Source organism: Anastrepha ludens, chromosome 2 (assembly GCF_028408465.1).
Source record: "Anastrepha ludens isolate Willacy chromosome 2, idAnaLude1.1, whole genome shotgun sequence".
Lineage (NCBI taxonomy): Eukaryota > Metazoa > Arthropoda > Insecta > Diptera > Tephritidae > Anastrepha > Anastrepha ludens.
Window position 1 is genome coordinate 69,982,220 of NC_071498.1, and position 17,781 is coordinate 70,000,000.

General features: G+C 33.5%; 1 protein-coding gene across 9 annotated transcripts in view; it reads right to left on the reverse strand.

Annotated features, from left to right (window-relative positions):
- Nucleotides 1–17,781, reverse strand: part of LOC128871776 (protein Malvolio) — a 73,134-nt gene that overhangs the window by 32,838 nt on the left and 22,515 nt on the right. For all 9 annotated transcript variants that reach the window (XM_054113837.1, XM_054113838.1, XM_054113839.1 and 6 more), the window contains 4 exons: nucleotides 10,032–10,227; nucleotides 5,383–5,567; nucleotides 5,089–5,253; nucleotides 4,774–4,912 (listed from right to left, as the gene is read on the reverse strand). In XM_054113837.1, the coding sequence (XP_053969812.1) occupies nucleotides 4,774–4,912; nucleotides 5,089–5,253; nucleotides 5,383–5,567; nucleotides 10,032–10,227 (685 nt within the window). The remainder of the gene's footprint in view (nucleotides 1–4,773; nucleotides 4,913–5,088; nucleotides 5,254–5,382; nucleotides 5,568–10,031; nucleotides 10,228–17,781) is intronic.

Sequence of the window (17,781 nt, forward strand, 5' to 3'; positions counted from 1 at the left end):
TATTCTAGATAACTACTTATGTTGTTGCATTTAATAACTAGACTTTTCTTCACTTTTTTTTTGCTGTTATTGATTCTTTGTGTCGATACCTCGCACAAGAGCTACATTTATGTCAGTTTTCGAGATATTCTGGCTTAGAAGTGTCACAAACACTATTTTTGGTTATATTTGAGTTTATGTAAGGCATGAATTATTTTTGACAAACAAATAAAAATTTCCTTTACGCATCAAAATGGATTCGGAAAATTTGTACTTTGGGATACTCGTGCGACCTCTACAATTATATATCTTATGATGAACCATAGCCTTAAATGTAGACAAAAAAACAAAAAACGTTTGCAACTTTAAGCCGCAATATTTCGAAAACCTGTTGGACTGGACAATTCGAACAATTTCCTGCTAACTTTTATTAATTTTAAATTTTGTGCTAAAGTAGGTGCCAACCCTTATCCAAACAGAATTTAAAAACTTTAAAATTATTTCGTTTAATATCCAAATAGTGGTAATTTACTAACTAATTGATTTTATTCAACTAAAAAATAAAGTCGTAACCCTGTTAAGGATGTGTTTCTCTTTATGAATTTTATGGCCTTATGAATGGCCTTATTGACCGATTCCGTTTAAGATTTTAAAATAGCAAAAAATGCATCTCCGTTTTCGGAGATGTTGGCAACATGGAATCAGTGCAACTTTCAGCACATTTCACTGATTTTTTTTACAAAAATCGATTTTTGTGTTTTTGCATTTTTCTAAAGCTTAACTCTTTCTTATTTTTTTGTTAAAATTTCAAGCAAGTTACACGAAAAGTGACGGAGATATGGAAAGAGATAGATAAGTTTTCGCAATGTACTAAACCAATTCCCTATAAACCAAAGAAAATAAAACAATTAACATCCATGAAAATATTCGCTACTAAAATATTTTCAAACCACTTATACTTATACTTATATTAAATACAAAAATTATTTAACTGCCTTCGTAAATCTCAGCTAAATTCTCAAACAACAAACACAATGCCTAGAAAACCGCAAAAACGCAAATTAATGCAATTGATGATAAAATACAAACACAAAGCAAAGCACATTATTAATTCGCACACATGAAAAAAATAAAAACTAGCAAAACTGCGCTAACGGAAGTTATTGTTTAGAAGGGCAATTTTTATATTCAAATCGTTTGAGTAAAGGAAATCGTGTCGGTGGCGCGCGCACTTACTCGTCGTAACGGTCACACGTGCCTAAGTAAAAATTTACAATAAGTAATATAAAGGTAAAGGGTGTTGCTTTTAGAAACGAAGAGGCTTAGATAGAAATAAAACATACAACAAATTTTTATTAGCCATAAAATTAGCTTTATTTGTCAGATGACGCCAGAGGCGAGTGGAAGGCGTAAATTTAGTCGCAGGTAAATTGTACCTACGCAATGCATCGCGTGCTCTGAAATACGTAACACTTTACTCTTCTACGTATTCGTATCTTAATCGTTAAAACATATGTTATGCTCTCGTTATTTTACGGTTCTGAAATTTTTGTAAATTGTGGTTCTGCGTGTAAACACAAGCTTAATGTACTGTTTAATAATTCTTATCTTACTGACACTAACTACCCTATGTCGGTGGGTACGTTTCTTCAGTTCAGATCGCTATTACTTTTCTTAAATCTACTCTTCTAAAGTCCCTGGGTACCTCACCCTCAGGACAACTGCCAAGAAATCTGTGAGAAACTCTAAACTTCTCGCTGCTAAATACGAAACACTAACGTCAGAAAGACTGTTCTTGGTGCAGGTGACTAAACTTTCTAATTTTCTTCTCACAAATTTAGTATCTTTGAGTAGCATAAGCACATTTAGACGCGTTCTTCAGAGATGTATTAGCACAACGACAGATAATATTAATTCATAAAAGATTTTCTCATTTCTTTACCTGTTAGCTTGATCTGTTTTTTTATTATGAAAATTGTAACCTGAGGGGGCTAATAATACTAATACTTACTAATAATTACATATATGGTTTACCCTTGCTGTTTTAGAATCGAATCCATAAATAAACAAGCAAATATATTGTTACAAAGGGCTCAACGATTACTACTTTTTATTTTAAGTTGTTATGCATCTCCGACGTCATATTTTAAAAGTGGAGCCTTGCACCAAGTAAACACAAATGAAAAGTTAGGTTAGGTTAATGAACACATCGAGAACACAAAAAAGGAGTTGCTTATAAAAACAACTAAACAAAGGAATAGATATTCAACTGGGCTGAGCTGCAATTTGTTTGTAAAAAATGAGTTATACCAGTTTTATGTGGTATGACCATGGTGAAAAGATTCTTAGAGGCGCTCTTTAACAGGCCGTTCGGCTCTGAACGAATTTGACAGAATCAGTTTATGGGCTGACGTCACTTGGGATGTGTTTACAAAAAACTGAGATTGTGTTGGTGATATTCGCAAAAATTCAACACAGCCTTCGATAGTGATACTTCGTTGCCATCTGAACAACTACTGATTGGACGAGTGTGGGAATACATGTGAAATGATCCTGCAGAATTTGGCTGAATCTCCCAAGTGACGTGGTAGCCGAAGTTCCCCTCACAATTTTCTTTTTTGCGATTTTGTTACAACTCTTATTTTAATATTCTTCTGCTTTCTGCGCTGCGGTATTCGCCTATTCCAATTTTTACCTCTTAATTATATTTAATTCTTAAATAAAATGTAGTCATATGAATAAGAAATACTGCGGTCATATAATATAACAAATCTTATGTTGTGTGCCTAATTCGTAAAATCGAAAAATTAGTTAAACCGAGTATTTTTTACCACAATAAATTAAAAATGTTTACTCAATCGTTGTAGCACCTTTTTTCAGAATATTAAATCCAAATTTTAAGAATGCAGCGCTCAGCGAATTTGACAACTAGTTACGTGATTTTAGCTCCAGTATGACCAGATTACCATTTTCGTAACTTGATTTATCATTTTTTTTTTTGTTATTTTTATTATTTTTTGTCTCGGAGTTTTAGTTCTTTCTTCATGACATTTTTCTAGCTGTTCTAATTAAAATGTCATGTTTATAATTTTGTAAAATATACACTATTTAATAATTATTTAAATAATTCCCTCAGTTTTATTTAGCTTTACTTTTTTTTAACATCTGGTGGCATTGCCCGCGAGTGCAGGTGTTGTTGGTGTTCTTCTGCTTTCGTCAGTCAAATCTCTCTCTCGCTACTGCAGTGTTGCCTAGCTTTGGATATAAAAACGCATTAAAATGCCCATTCAAAGAAAATAACCCAACAAATTTTTATTGAATCACTTAAAGAACTTTGTATGCGTGACAAATTGTCTTTAAAATGTGCGTTTATTTAAATAAATGTGTCATGCTTATGTACAATTTAATTTATGAGGTTTTTTTGTTAAGTGAGACTCTTTTGTTAAGGGAACGACTTTTTTGCTATATTTGAAGTTATGTAACTAGATAAGGTACTCTTTTTGTAAAAATGTCAGTATGGTTTCTTTAGTATTTTCTGGTATTTTCTTGTTTATTTTTACTATGAATACACCTCTTGATGCTCTATGTCTCACTAAGGATTGATGACCGGAAGAAACGATTACACCTCTATGGTTTCAATTCGCATTCCATAAATTCAAAGGCTTTTTAAAATGTGTAAAAAGGTTTTCAATCTTAAAAAGAGTTGAGAGAGGGGCATTTAATACTTTTGCATAGCCTTAAATGGAGCCAAAAATTAAATTTGCACTTTCAAATTATCAAATTTTATAAGAGTAAAAAAATTTTCATTAGCACTAAAATCTTCTCAGAGTGGCCTTTTTTAAACTTCTTTTGTACAATATAATAATACAGTTTTTTTCAACCTAAAGTCTCGGTAGCCTTAAATTAAAAACAAAAAGAAACAAACACCAAACTTAAAAATTGTCGCTTTTTCGGTATAAAAAAGCACTAAATTTATTGCGAAGAGCAAATGGTTGGCAATACTGCACAACTCTGCAAACGTGACGTCACGTACGCTCTGATGGGCGCAATCTTGTTTCTATCATTCTTGGATGTATGTATTGTATATCTCGAAGAAATTACATTTTCTCTGTCACGCAGTGTCATTTTTAATTCGGATATTTTATTTATTTTTTCTTAACTAAACGAATAACAACTATAACTGATTCCACCAAAAATATTTTGAACGGACTGAAATGCGTCTAATTTAAAGTCAATAATAACTTGGTGTTAAAGGAAACTATTTTTTGAGTATAAACAGCAACAACTTAAGTACTGTTTTGCAAAAAATGCGACCTTAGAAAAAAAATTCAAGCAGTGTTAATTATATCGAATACGAAAACTCATGGCGTTCGTAAAATAAGAAATACTAGTAAGACAATTTTGATAAAACATTAATCGATAATTCGTACAATATAATTGTTAGATAACTTTTATGGCTTACAACATGAAAGATTTTTTTCTTAGCTATTTAAGATTTCAAGTCATTCTAGAAATAACGGAAGTTAAGTCACTTGTTGGAATTTTTAAAACAATGAATATAATAAAATTAAAGTAAAAACCTTTAAGAATGTTCAACGTCACTATTTTATAACACATGACTGTACCCATATATAGATTTATGTGCATATGCATGCGGCAGATGTGTGTACCTGTTCAACAGTTTTTATAAAGAATTTACTGCTTACTTTTGCCTTACGTGCATTCACACTCTTATATATATATTTTTGTTTTTTTTTTTTGTTTTTTTTTGTTTGTTTCATAAAATCCCCTTACCTCATAACCAAAAGTCACAGCCATTACTGTGATCAGAAAGCCAAAGAGAAATTCCAGTTTCCGCAAACCATATTTATCCAAGAATAAAAAGGTAAACGTATCAACGATTGTTATAAGTACTCCTCCCCACAGTGGCACTCTAAGAAGAAAATGAAAATAAATTTATAAATTTGCAAAATGTTAATTTTGCAATCAATTGAGTTGTACTCGTGTAGGAACACTTTTACAACACAAAGCAGTTAAGAAATTTGTTTCATCATCAAAAACAAAAACAATAAAGTAAAATACCTGACACAGATTATCTTGCGTACTTACAATTTATTGGACAACAGATATATGGCAATTGCTGTGCCAATCACTTCCTGCATATCTGAGCCGATAATGGCGATTTCGATCATTATCCAAAGAATGACACGCGGAAATTTTCTATATTGCCGATAGCACATCTCCGCCAGATGCAGACCCGTCACAACACCCAATCTAGGTACGTGAATTTTAAAAATGTACATAGTTTTGGTAATAAAATAAAATAAACATTAGACAGAAGTTGGAAAGCAAAATTTGATCATAAAATTAACTCATTCATCTCATTTTACTTCATTTTATTACCTCGCTGCCAAGCGTTGCATCAGCAGGCCCAATACGGTGGCCCATAAAAGTACCCATAAGATTTTATATTTTGCTGCGGCTCCACTTTGTAAATCTGACTCTATGTTGCCCGGATCGAGATATGCTATAGACATGAGAAACCCAGGACCAGTGAATGCCCATAATTTGCGAAAGCTGAAGCCAACCTGTGCGTGTATGTGTGTATGAAGAATGAAAGGAGATTGTAAATACTCGTTGCATTAAATATCATTAAAAAAATCATTAAAATGTGAATTTATACATTACAAGTAATTAGGTAAATACAAAGTGGCCAACACTTTTTTTTAATTGATTTATGTATGTATGAATGTATGAAGAATGTTCTATGCTATTACAACTGTCTTATATGGATTTTTGTGTGGTGGCATACGTGACTCATTTTTTCTAAAATGACGCTGAAAAGACTCCGCCCGCGACTACCAAGAAGCCAATGTATCCAAAGAATGGCAGTATGGTGTGGATTTTGGAACAGTTGTATCTTTGTACCATTTCTTCCAAAACGTCGTTTTGTCAACGATGAATATTACGCAGTCATGATTAACCACTTTTTGTATGCCAAATTTGAGTACCTGGACACATCGGTTATCTTTGAATTCAACAAAACGACGAATTAAGCCACGTTGCGCAAGAAACAGTTGATTATTTTCACGGGAAATTTTTGCTGTTTTTGAACCAGCGATTCGGTTCTGAACGTATTCGATGAAGTACCAGCTGGTGGTAGCAGAGGAAGAGGAAGACGCGCCAATCAAGAAGAAGATGCAGAGCGAGGTTTTCTGAGAACTGCGATTTAAGCCCATCGATTCGAAAACTCAATGTTTTGAAGACCATCCAGAAACGTTTTAGGCCATTATGGCGAATATCGCCTAAGCTAAACGGTTTTCCAATAACAGGTGTTATTTATATATATAAAAAGCTATCGAGAGATTATTAACGATTTTTTTATGGCCGGAATTGGATGGTATTGATCTGGACAACGTTTATTTTCAACAAGACGGCGCTACGTGCCACACAAGCAACGAAACCATTGATATTTTACGGGAAAAGTAAGCATGGTCGTGGTGGTCGTTTGCCTGATGTTATTTTCCACTATTAACGGCATACCTTGCTCTTTATAATGAAATAATATAGGCAAAATAATATCAAAATAACACCTCTTATTGGAAAATCCTTTATTTGTGTAAAATATGTGGGTAGAAACAGTCAAACAGCATCCCAAAGTCGCGGAAAATTTTAAAGATATTGCAAAGCCAGCTGAGGCTGCCTTTGATTGAACTACATATATACGAGAATCGTTTGAAAAGTGCGTGCAAAAAAAAAACTACTTAATTGTTTGGGTTAAACATTTTTTTTATTTTTCTTACTACTTATACACATCACCAAATGCTGTTATAGTTTGTTGATCCCTTCCGAATAATAGGATCTGGCCAAGTGTGAAAAGCAGTCAGCCGTCTCTACAATCATCTCCTCATTTGAATGAAATCTGATTTCTTCAAATTGGCGAACAAATAGTACTCCGAGGGATCCGAGAGGGCCAAGTCTGGAGAATAGGGAGTTGGAATCCTATTTTCATTAATTTTGCGACCACAACAGATGAGGCGTGAGCTGGTGCGTTGTCGTGATGGAAAAGTAAAATCTCTCGACTTCTTCGATTCAAACGAATGCCAAACACAAGGAAATAGACCAATCTGGTGTGTGTTCTTCCAAACATAACCTCGATACGCGCCAGTAGTCCCATCTTTCTGACTTTACATGCACTTTTCAAGCGATCCTCGTATTATTTCATAAATAAATTCATTATAATACTATTTACGCATTCGAATAACGCCACAAATATATTTTTCTTCTTCTTTTCCTTCTTTGGACTACCCGGCGGGGTGATTGCATTTTAGTAAGATCAATTAAATATAAGTTGCTTGCAATCACACGTACATAGGTGACTCATATTCCACCTGACTTGAATATTGCGGGCTTGTGGTTTTTCGTAAACCGTTAATGGACTTAATTACAAACATTATGAAAACTATGTAATAAAAATATGAGGCATGTATTTCAACTCACAGAAGTAAATGCACGTGTAATACTTTTTACAGCGCTTTATGTATCAATTTTCAATACTCGGCGATGTTCTTTCTCAAGTTCAAGTTTTTGAACTTATCATAAATGAGGTTCGTTTAAATAAATCATCGAATTGTAGTGCGGTTTCGATTAAACCCTATTGGTTCTCTAACCACAGAAGAAACACTTGACGAATATTAGATCTGACGTTGCCCGGAAAAATATGATTAAAAGAAAACAAAAAAAGGAAATTTTTAATATTTATCATTTGCTTACTACGTAGCTAAATAATATCACAATGCGATGCTGAAAAGTGATCGGGATCAGTAGTTGTTCGTTGTAAGAAAGGTTTATAGAATAGAATACAAGTGGAATAAATTCGATTCTAAACTAAAAGTTAGATTATTTTCTTGAATTTGAATTTAAATATTTTTAAATTAATATATAATTTTCATTAATTATTAAATTAATTATTTTAATATTATTTTTTTTTATAATTTAAATTAATTATTAAATTTTAAAAAAACTTCTTTGTTGCCCATTTTTTTATTGTATATTTATTTCAATGTTGTAATTATGGGCAAAAATAGTAGTCCATACAGTTTTTTGAGAATTTTGCTGATAAAATTTTATTTAAAAAATGTTTCTAATCACAATAAACTCAAAAACATTCATTCTTCAACTTAAAATAACAAAGGAATGATTGAAAATGAAAAAAAAAAAAACGTTGACAAAATTGTACATACAGAACGAAGTTCCAGCTTGTGCTGTGATATGGTAAAGTACAGTTTTTTTCTTCTTTTCATTTTTTTCTTTTCTTTTATTATATTTACTGCTTTACTAATAGTCAGTTCAGTTGTGATTTTGATACTTAAGCATCAAATTTTGCTCCGCGAAGAGAAATATAAATTGACGTAAGAAATTTGGTTACACAGCATTGAAAAGTCATATGGTGAAATTTCAAAAATTTTAAACTTGAATCGACTAGCAGTACACACCATTGTATAAAAAAACTTTAAAAATAAATTGATTCTACCGGAAACAAAACGCACAGTGGCCGCCCGCAAAAACTAATTCAAAGAGACATCAGTGTGGCTCTCAAAGAAGTGGACAAAAATCCAAAAGTTATTGTTTCAAAATTAACCGAGCAGTTCCATCAAAGAGCAATTCGAAGAACTCTAATCAATCACGGTTTCCTGAAAAAAAAAACTGTAAATTTCATTTGGAGTTCGCAAGCACATAAAGAAAAGGGGATGAGCCAAAGTTTAATATCATATATAGAATCGATGGAAAGTTTGGGGGGGAAAATACTGTACTTAATCCAAACATTTAGTATCAACTGTCAATCATGATTGCACCAATTTGATTTTTTGAGGAGCTGTTGCGGCATCTGAAGTTGGAAGAATAGCATTAAAATTAAATAAAATAAATAATTGGCGCATACACTTCTGTTAGGTGTTTGGCCGAGATCCTCCTCCTATTTGTAGCGTGCGTCTTGTTGGTGTTCCACAAATAGAGGGACCTACAGTTTTAAGCCGACTCCGAACGCCAAAACGGTTCTTTATGAGGAACTTTTTCATGACAGAAATGCACTCGGAAGAGAGGTCGCGAAGGGCGACCGCTATTAAAAAAACAGTTTCCTATCATTTGGTGTTTCATGCACGGAGAATCGAACCTGCACACTTCCGAATAGTAGTCACGCACCAATCCATTCGACTGCTGCGGCCTCCTAATACAAATATTCACTATTCACTAGAACATATTTTGAAGCCTTCGGTTGATAATTTGGAGCTTGCTACAGTCTACAGATCTTTCAGCAAGATATCGATTCATGGCACACGGCGGCACACATTGTTAAGGATTGGCTACGTAAATATTATTGAACATTTATCATGTTTCTAGCGCTGCTATAGACATATATAGAAGCTTGGAACAGCTCCAAGCGGTGATTGATGCGAACGGTGAACAAACTAAATATGTAGGATCAAGAAAAGTTTTCACACTAAATTATATTACGTTTGTACTGTATGCAGACTTTTGTTACTTTTCCCCCATAACTTTGTTATTTTTTAAGTCATTGTGATTAGAAAAAGGATTCGAATAAAACTGAATTAACACAATTTCCTATCAACTTTTTGGACTTTAAAACCAAAGAAAATAGATGGTACATGTAGAATTTTGATCAACACTGTGTATTTCCCGTAAAGTTTTAATGGCAACGTCATTAAAAAAATAAAATACATTTTTTTTTGTTTTAAATAAAATTTTTTTTTTTTTGTTTTAAATATAGTTTTTTTCTTTATTTTTAAGACATTTCATAGCCATTGCAATGAGCTTATATTTTCCCCTCAAAATTAAGTGGCAACGTCATTAAACATTTTTTTTGTATTAATTTCTTCCACATCTTTCGTTTCATACTCATATTTCAATTTTTTAATCAATATCTACTTTAGGTGGCAACGTCACTTATATACATTTTTTCATTTATACGCGTACGTACAAGTAGAAATACTTAATGCCAGTAAAATATTCCAATCAAATTTTCCCACACTTACCTGATCAGTTTGTGGTATGAGCACTTTTTCATCACTAAAATACGCCTGTTTCGCTGCAGGTTTTAGATATGTGCCCTCATTAGGTATAACAAAGGGTTGTTGTTGCATCGTTGGCCGGGTTGTGCTATTTCGCGGCGATGTCGCCGATGAACTTGTAGTTGGTTCACTCATTTGATCGTCAGTGTTTGCAGCCATACTAGAGAAGTGAAAAGAAAAAACATATATACGTACGTATGTATGTGTAAATATATTCTTATAGAAATAAAAAATATGTAACACATGGTTATGTCGTACGCAGAAAAGTCGTAAATATTTCATTCACAGATCTGACAATCTCACCTAAAATTGGCTTCATGCCACAGCTTAGCAAGAAGCAACCGAGTTTGTATCACAGCTGATAGTTACGATATATGTATGTATACATACATGCATACATATACATGTATGTGTGTTTATTCATTTATTAAATTTGTGCAAATTTATTTTCGGCCTGCCATGTGCGGCTGCAGATAAATTTTTACCGGAAGATGACCAAGTCGAAAACACAAATCTGAAACCGCTCAAGCAACGCTTAAAGTTTAATCATTTATATATATTTATGTGTACATATGTATGTATGTACTGGTTGTCAATAAACCTATCTAAAATTTTCTCCGACATATGTCGGAAATTAACTTAAATCATGTGAACACTTACATTATTCAATTATAGTTTTGTTCGAGTATTGATTTATTTGTTTATTAATTTTTGCCGGCAATAAATTTCCAACGCTGTTTTAATGCATTTGCTTTGCATCAGCTTTAGTTTCAATTTAAATTTAAATTTTGTGTTGTGTATACAGTATCCATTTAATTAAAATAATTAGCGCAGTTCCCGTATTTATTTCACGCTTTATTGAGAAGCGCAAAAGCAAACAGTTTATTGTTAATTTGTTTATGGTTTAGTAGAAATGCGTAAATGCATTGCCTGCAATACTATTCCATTTTGGGACAGAACCAGTCCGCGCTCAGTCTATACATGAATGTATGTACAGATGCGGTCATAAAAATTTGGACAAAAAATAAATTGCAATTACTTCTTATTAATATACGAAAATGTATTTTTAATAATTTATTTTGAATTTATAGCTCGTTAAAAAAGATGTTAAGGGTAGAAATAGACAATTTGGTTGATTGGTTGGTAGAGGCATATCTGAGGGACACATCCCAATCTCAATTAGCACAAAAAGTGCCATTTTGGTACAACACTAGTAGAACGACTGCCGTTATTTAGTCAAACCATGTTGATTTTACTATAACTCTGTATATGTCATATATTTTCTTTCCTGCAATTTCTACCAAGTTGTTTATTGAGAATTCTCTCAGCACGCTGTGTTGTAGAACACCCACACTGTATCCCTAGAATCTTCTTGATTGCAGTTCTACATCTTCCTAGCATAGTCTCCAATAGGCCAACGGCCGGCTATTGTTGACGTAATTCTGAAGATTAATCTGGCCATGTTTCCTTCAACAGCCTGCTTCTGGAATTGTAAGAAAATCCCTTTTTTCTAGACGATTCGGGGATGCCCACTGCTACCACTTCAGATAGACAATATACATATACCTACATATAATATATGTTTTTAAATGCTAATCTCTCTCTTTACACTCCTAGTACTCTCTTAATGATTTGAAAACTAATCACACGTTTTTTAGTTATGACAGATGGCTCGCGGAAAGAGATGCTCTGAGGAAGCAGATTGGCGACATCGCGCCAATCAGCAAATTTCTCGAACGCGCGGACAGCAGGAACGCGGTAAAGAAATACATTGAGAACGTACTACAGAAAAGAAGATAGACCTCGGCACAGTGCACGAAGAGAAACTGCACAAATAGAGACACGCGAAGACGAGCCTATAGCATGAAAGCTGACTGCATATAAATATACTTGGCATAAATATAAAACGGCATCCATGCCGCTCTGGGCGAAGGGATTTGGAACCCTACCTCATTAAAAACAGAAAAAAATTGTTACAGGATGGTTTAAAAAGGCACATATATCAGGTATTTATACTAACAAAGTTTCCATAACATTTTAAATGCAAGCTTACTACCAGCTCAGATTTGTATGTTCGCAATTTGTATTGGTTTGGTCAGGATATATGACTTTCTAAAAAACAATGCGGCTAGGGTAGAAATACGAGTATTCCCAAAACCTTTAGTTAAGAAGTTTTGGTTTGTAGGAAGGAATATACATAAGTATTAGCTGGTTCCCGCGTTTTCGATTGGGTATAAAATAATATACCTAATGTATATGTATTTAACACTTATTATGAATTAAAAAATAAATGGCAACGCCATTCAAAAAATACTTTCGAATTTAAACGTTCTCAGACATAATTTGAGTGGCACCCACATCTCAATACTTGCAGCATACTACTACATTTGCAAGGTTAGGTGGCAGCGTCGTCCTCAAATAATTTTAATTAAAGCTGAGTTTGTTCCTTTCAACACATTTTTTTCGATACTTGTATGCTAAGCTCTAATTAAATTACGTTATTAATTCAAAATTTTCTTTAAAAATACATGGCAACACCATTTAAAAATACTACTGGATTTAAGCTGTCGTCAGATGCAGAATGGTCTATAGGAAGGTCTGGCTCACATTTGTGACAAGTGGTCTCAAGATTACAGTTACCTTAAAGTATAAGGATATGTTGTTTTACATGCACGGTTGCTAAAATAAAAGCCAAGAAGTTGGTATATGTATCGCTCCATGTTTTGTAAGTTTTGTATCTTTGATTAAACTGAGATATATAAAACCCTACAGCTTGTCTGTGACATAAATGTTACCCTGGTCTATACCAAGAACTATCTACTACCAGCGTAACAAATATGTGAATAAATTTCTTTTATAATGAATTTGAGTTTCTAATATACCCAGTGACAAGCAAAACGCACATTTCTAGACAAATACAAATCAATTTCTAGCTGGTCTATGATGACGGACTGGTAACGAATGTGTTATGTGTATACGTAAATGCGGAGATGTAAAGATTTTAGGCGTAAATTCTTTGGAAGGCATACAACCTGAATTTGTCCTACAAAGAATTTTATGAGAAGCCTTAAAGAAAATATATGTAAGTATATTAGAAAACACTTTTCTTATCTTTTGATATTTCAAATCGAAAATGGGCATCGAGCTCCGAACCTGCCGAAGGGTTGGATAAGGATAGGTGTTAGCGTATACAAATAAAAGTCCCGTTAGGTGGCAGTGGGATTGAGATATTTCAAAAAATATTGTTCATTTTTTTTTTATAATTACTTTAATCACTGTCTGATCTATAAGCATGGATATTTTGAAGCATGAAATCCTGCACATCTTAATTTGGAATCAAAGGGAACCTGAAAGGAATAAACAAACGGTCGGTGAAAATGTGTACGTTAAATGGTGCTCAAGTGGATTTTAGTTGCTTTAAGTCCGGCAATTGGGCTTGTATACGATACGAATCCACTCAACACCAATTGAGTCCCAATATTCTTTTTGGTAATGAATTTTAGTAATCTTAAAACGTTGTTGAATCGTGCGAGTTATACCAAATTTAGCAGATGTACTAGCTTCAGAAAGACCGTCGCTATCAAAAGGTTGGAGGTACTTATTGAAAAACCCTTTATATTACAGGCAATAATATCGTTACTAATGTCGAATACATAGGCGACGGAGCATAAAAACAAACATGTGAAAAATAATGAAGAGCAGCCATTAACATCTATTGAACCACCTACAGGTAGTGTTGCCAATTTAGCGACTTTGTCGCTAATATTGACGACTTTTGCTTGAGTCTTGGCGACAAAAAAAAGTTTTGACGACAAAAATGATTTAGCGACTTATCTGGCGACTTTTGGAGAGCAAATCAAAACCGATTTAGGCAATAGATACTTTTCTGTCAACTTGATTACCCGTGAATGCCTTTTACCTTCCATACTCTAGAATAACAATTTACTGACTATAGCTAAAATTTTTATAAATTAATATTTTTCCATAAAAATTTAGCATGACTGTCTTTAATGGATACTTAATAAAATAAAAAAAATCTGATCCAGAAATTCCTTCATTTTCCCCCTAAAAAAAATCACTTATTTCTTTGGCTGTCACAGTGGTGTTCCCCTTAAAGCGTAGCTTTTTTATGCCACTTTTTCTTTACTATGCTTAAATATATTTTATAAATCCATTTCAAGACTTTAATTAATAATAATATAGTAAATTGTTGTATGATTTGCCTGATTTATTAGTTTTATAAATTTTCAAATTTCCATTTGAATCCAGTACCGGATCAACTTCGTAAATAACATCATTCAACATTTCTTGAATCACTCATGCTTTCCAATGATTTTTTAAAGACACAAATGTTTTTCAGACACAAATTAACAAAGCGTTAGAAAATTTAGTAGATTTATCGATTCATAATAAAAAAAAACCAGTATTTCAGGAGATTGAAACTAACTTCCGTTGATCTCAAATTTCAGTAGAGTTTACATTACTGGTTTAATTATTATTCATCTAAAAATTTTAAGTCCGCAGCTGGCCTCTTGTGCACCTCTCAGACTTAAATTTAGGATCCGCCCCTGATGGAGTTAGCGACTTTTCATATTGGCCCTAGCGACTCAGATTTATTGGCGTTGGCAACACTGCCTACAGGTTCCAATAATACAAATATTTTTCGTACTTGTGAAGCCGTTTAGACAAGGATGCGCTTCGTCGCTAAAGATGAACAGAGCCCATTGTAAGATGTTTCACAAGAAGCTTAATTTTTGGCTCAACACAACTTTAAACAAGTGTCAAGCTTAAATTGGATCAATACATGCACAGAGGTATTTTCATAACCCCCGATTTATTTAGACACCGATTGGATAATATTTTGAATACAAGTTTTCTTATTAGACTGTACACCTAATTTCGAGGAAGCATTTAACTTTAACAAACAAGTAATTTCACACTCTCAGCTTCAACAGCATACAACTCCCGTGGAGAGAGATGAGAATGGCAGAAAGAAAGCACAATGCTTTTCAGATTTGTGAATCGCATCTTTCTGCAGCCATTTTGCAGCAGTTTAAAGACTATTTACGACATGAGTAGCATAGAATTAGTCCTTTTGTAAGACTATCCTAATTGCAACTACAAGGTTTATATATACAGCATTTTAAATATATTCATATGTGTACTTATTTATATATAATACTCGTATGTACATGGGAAAGCAGAAGAAATTAATCACTGGAACAATCTAAATTTTTTTTTTTTTTTTTTTTTTTTTTTTTTTTTATTGAAACGTTATAAAATTGGTATACATTTCATGGTATTACGCCTAGCATAAGCTAACAAGTAACATTATTCTATCCTTAACATTGAAATTTAAAAACAATTATAAATATTTTACAAACAATTATACAGCGTTGGCGACTAAATCTCGTGGCTTAGTTCTTCGAAGTCTTCTTGTGCAGACTGTTTTGGTAAGCTCTGCGGCCTCCGGGTTTATGTGCTCTTTCAGCCTGGTTTCATGGTTACTTGCAAGAATTTGGATTATATCAGCGACTTTTTTCACCGACAGATCCTTGTGCAGGTCGTGATTTCGCACATACCAAGGTGCGTTGACCATGTCTCTGAGAATCTTATTCTGCAGGCGTTGTACAGCTTCAATGTTTGATTTAGTGGTACATCCCCATAATTGAATGCCGTATGTCCATACCGGCTTAACTACTTGGTTGTATATTAATAATTTATTCTGTATTGACAATGTAGACTTTCTGCCAATTAACCATTTCATTTTTTTAATTTTTAAGTTGATTTCAGTTGCTTTAATTTTGACATGTTCTTTCCATTTGAGCTTTGCATCCAAAGTCATACCCAAGTATTTTGCTGTATTACTATATGGAACAGTAGCAGATGATATTTTCACTGGGTTATAGGCTATTTTCTTGTTTGTAAAGTCTACGTGAACAGACTTGCTTTCATTTAATTTGATTCTCCAGTTTTCAGTCCATGCGACAACTTCGTCTATCGATGCCTGTAACTTTCTAGTTGATTCATTTGCGTTATTTCCATAGGCTAAGATACACGTGTCATCAGCAAAAGTGGCTATCTTACTTGTATTTGAAACAGGTAGATCTGCAGTATAGAGCAAATACAGTACTGGCCCAAGAATGCTGCCTTGTGGTACACCAGCTTCAATTTTTTTAATGTTTGAGTATGCTTGTCTTTGTTTCACTCTAAAATATCTGTCTGTGAGATATGATTCCAATAGCAAAGTATATTGATATGGGAGCATCGCTCTGAGCTTACGGATTAGACCTTCGTGCCACACTTTATCAAACGCCTGTGCGATATCAAGGAATATTGCTGAACACACTTGATTGTTTTCTATGGCCTCTTCTATGATGTGTACTATACGATGTATCTGATCTATCGTTGAATGTTTTTCTCGAAATCCAAATTGGTGAGATGGTATTAATTGTTTATTAGAAATTATATCCTTTAATCGTTTGGAAAATAGTTTTTCAAATAGCTTTCCGATGGCTGGGAGTAATGCTATTGGGCGGTAAGATGTGACTTCGTTGGGATTTTTCCCTGGCTTTGGGATCATTTTAATTTCAGAAATTTTCCAATGCATTGGTATGTATTTAAATTCAATGCATGCATTCATTATTAAAGTGAGTTTGATTAGCGCTTTGTAAGATAAGTTCTTTAGCACTTCGGCTGTGATTAAGTCAAATCCTGGACTTTTCTTTTGTTTTAGTTTGGAGATTTCATTTGCTACCTCATCAGTGGTAAAACTTGTAATTTCAACAGATTCTTGCACAGTATGGGGAAACAAAGTGTAATTTATCGTTTCAAATGGCTTAAAAATTTTTTGGAGGTGTTGTGCAAATAACTCAGCTTTTTCCGAATCGGTTTTTGCCCAAGGTTGGTTGCTATTTGGCTGTTTAATTGGGGGATTATGTTGAATTGGTCTTTTCATATGTGCCGTAGTCCGCCATAGAGAGTAATCAGAGGTTTTATCTGCAGATAGGTTTTGTAGCTTTATATTTAAAGTTCTGTTTTTATTTTCTTGAATAGCATATTTCACTGTTTTGGTGAGGTTGTTTAATTGTGTTTTAAGTGATGGAGACCTAATCGACTGCCACTTTTTTCTGATTTTTCTTTTTTCCTTTATGAGTTCAATTATATTCGAAGGATATCTTTGGCGATTAATTTTTTGGACTCTTACAGGTGTACTTAACCAAGCAGCTTTTTGTATCTGTGCTGACAGCTTTATTGTTTCCTTCTCAATTTCGTCAACATTATCGATTTCATTTGTCGTGTTTACATATGTGTCTAGTTTAGTCTTGAAGTATTGCCAATCTGTATATTTATTTGAAAGGAGCAGGTTACTTTCATTGATTTTTGGTTCACCATCAAGAATCATGAATATAGGTGAATGATCTGAATTAAGATCTAAACCATCCTCCAGAGTTATGATGTTGTATGGTAGTTGTTTGACTACGAAAAAATCAATCAAATCTGGAGTCTTATTAATGTCTGTTGGCCAGTATGTTGGATTGCCAGTTGAGAATATTTCACAACCACATTGTTGTGCCGCTTTCCACAGTTCGCGACCTTTAGTTGTCGTTAGGCGAGATCCCCAGTTAATGTGCTTTGCATTGAAATCGCCTCCCATAACGAATCTTCCTTTATGTTTATTTAAAAGTTGTGTGTATTCTGTAGACTTTATGTT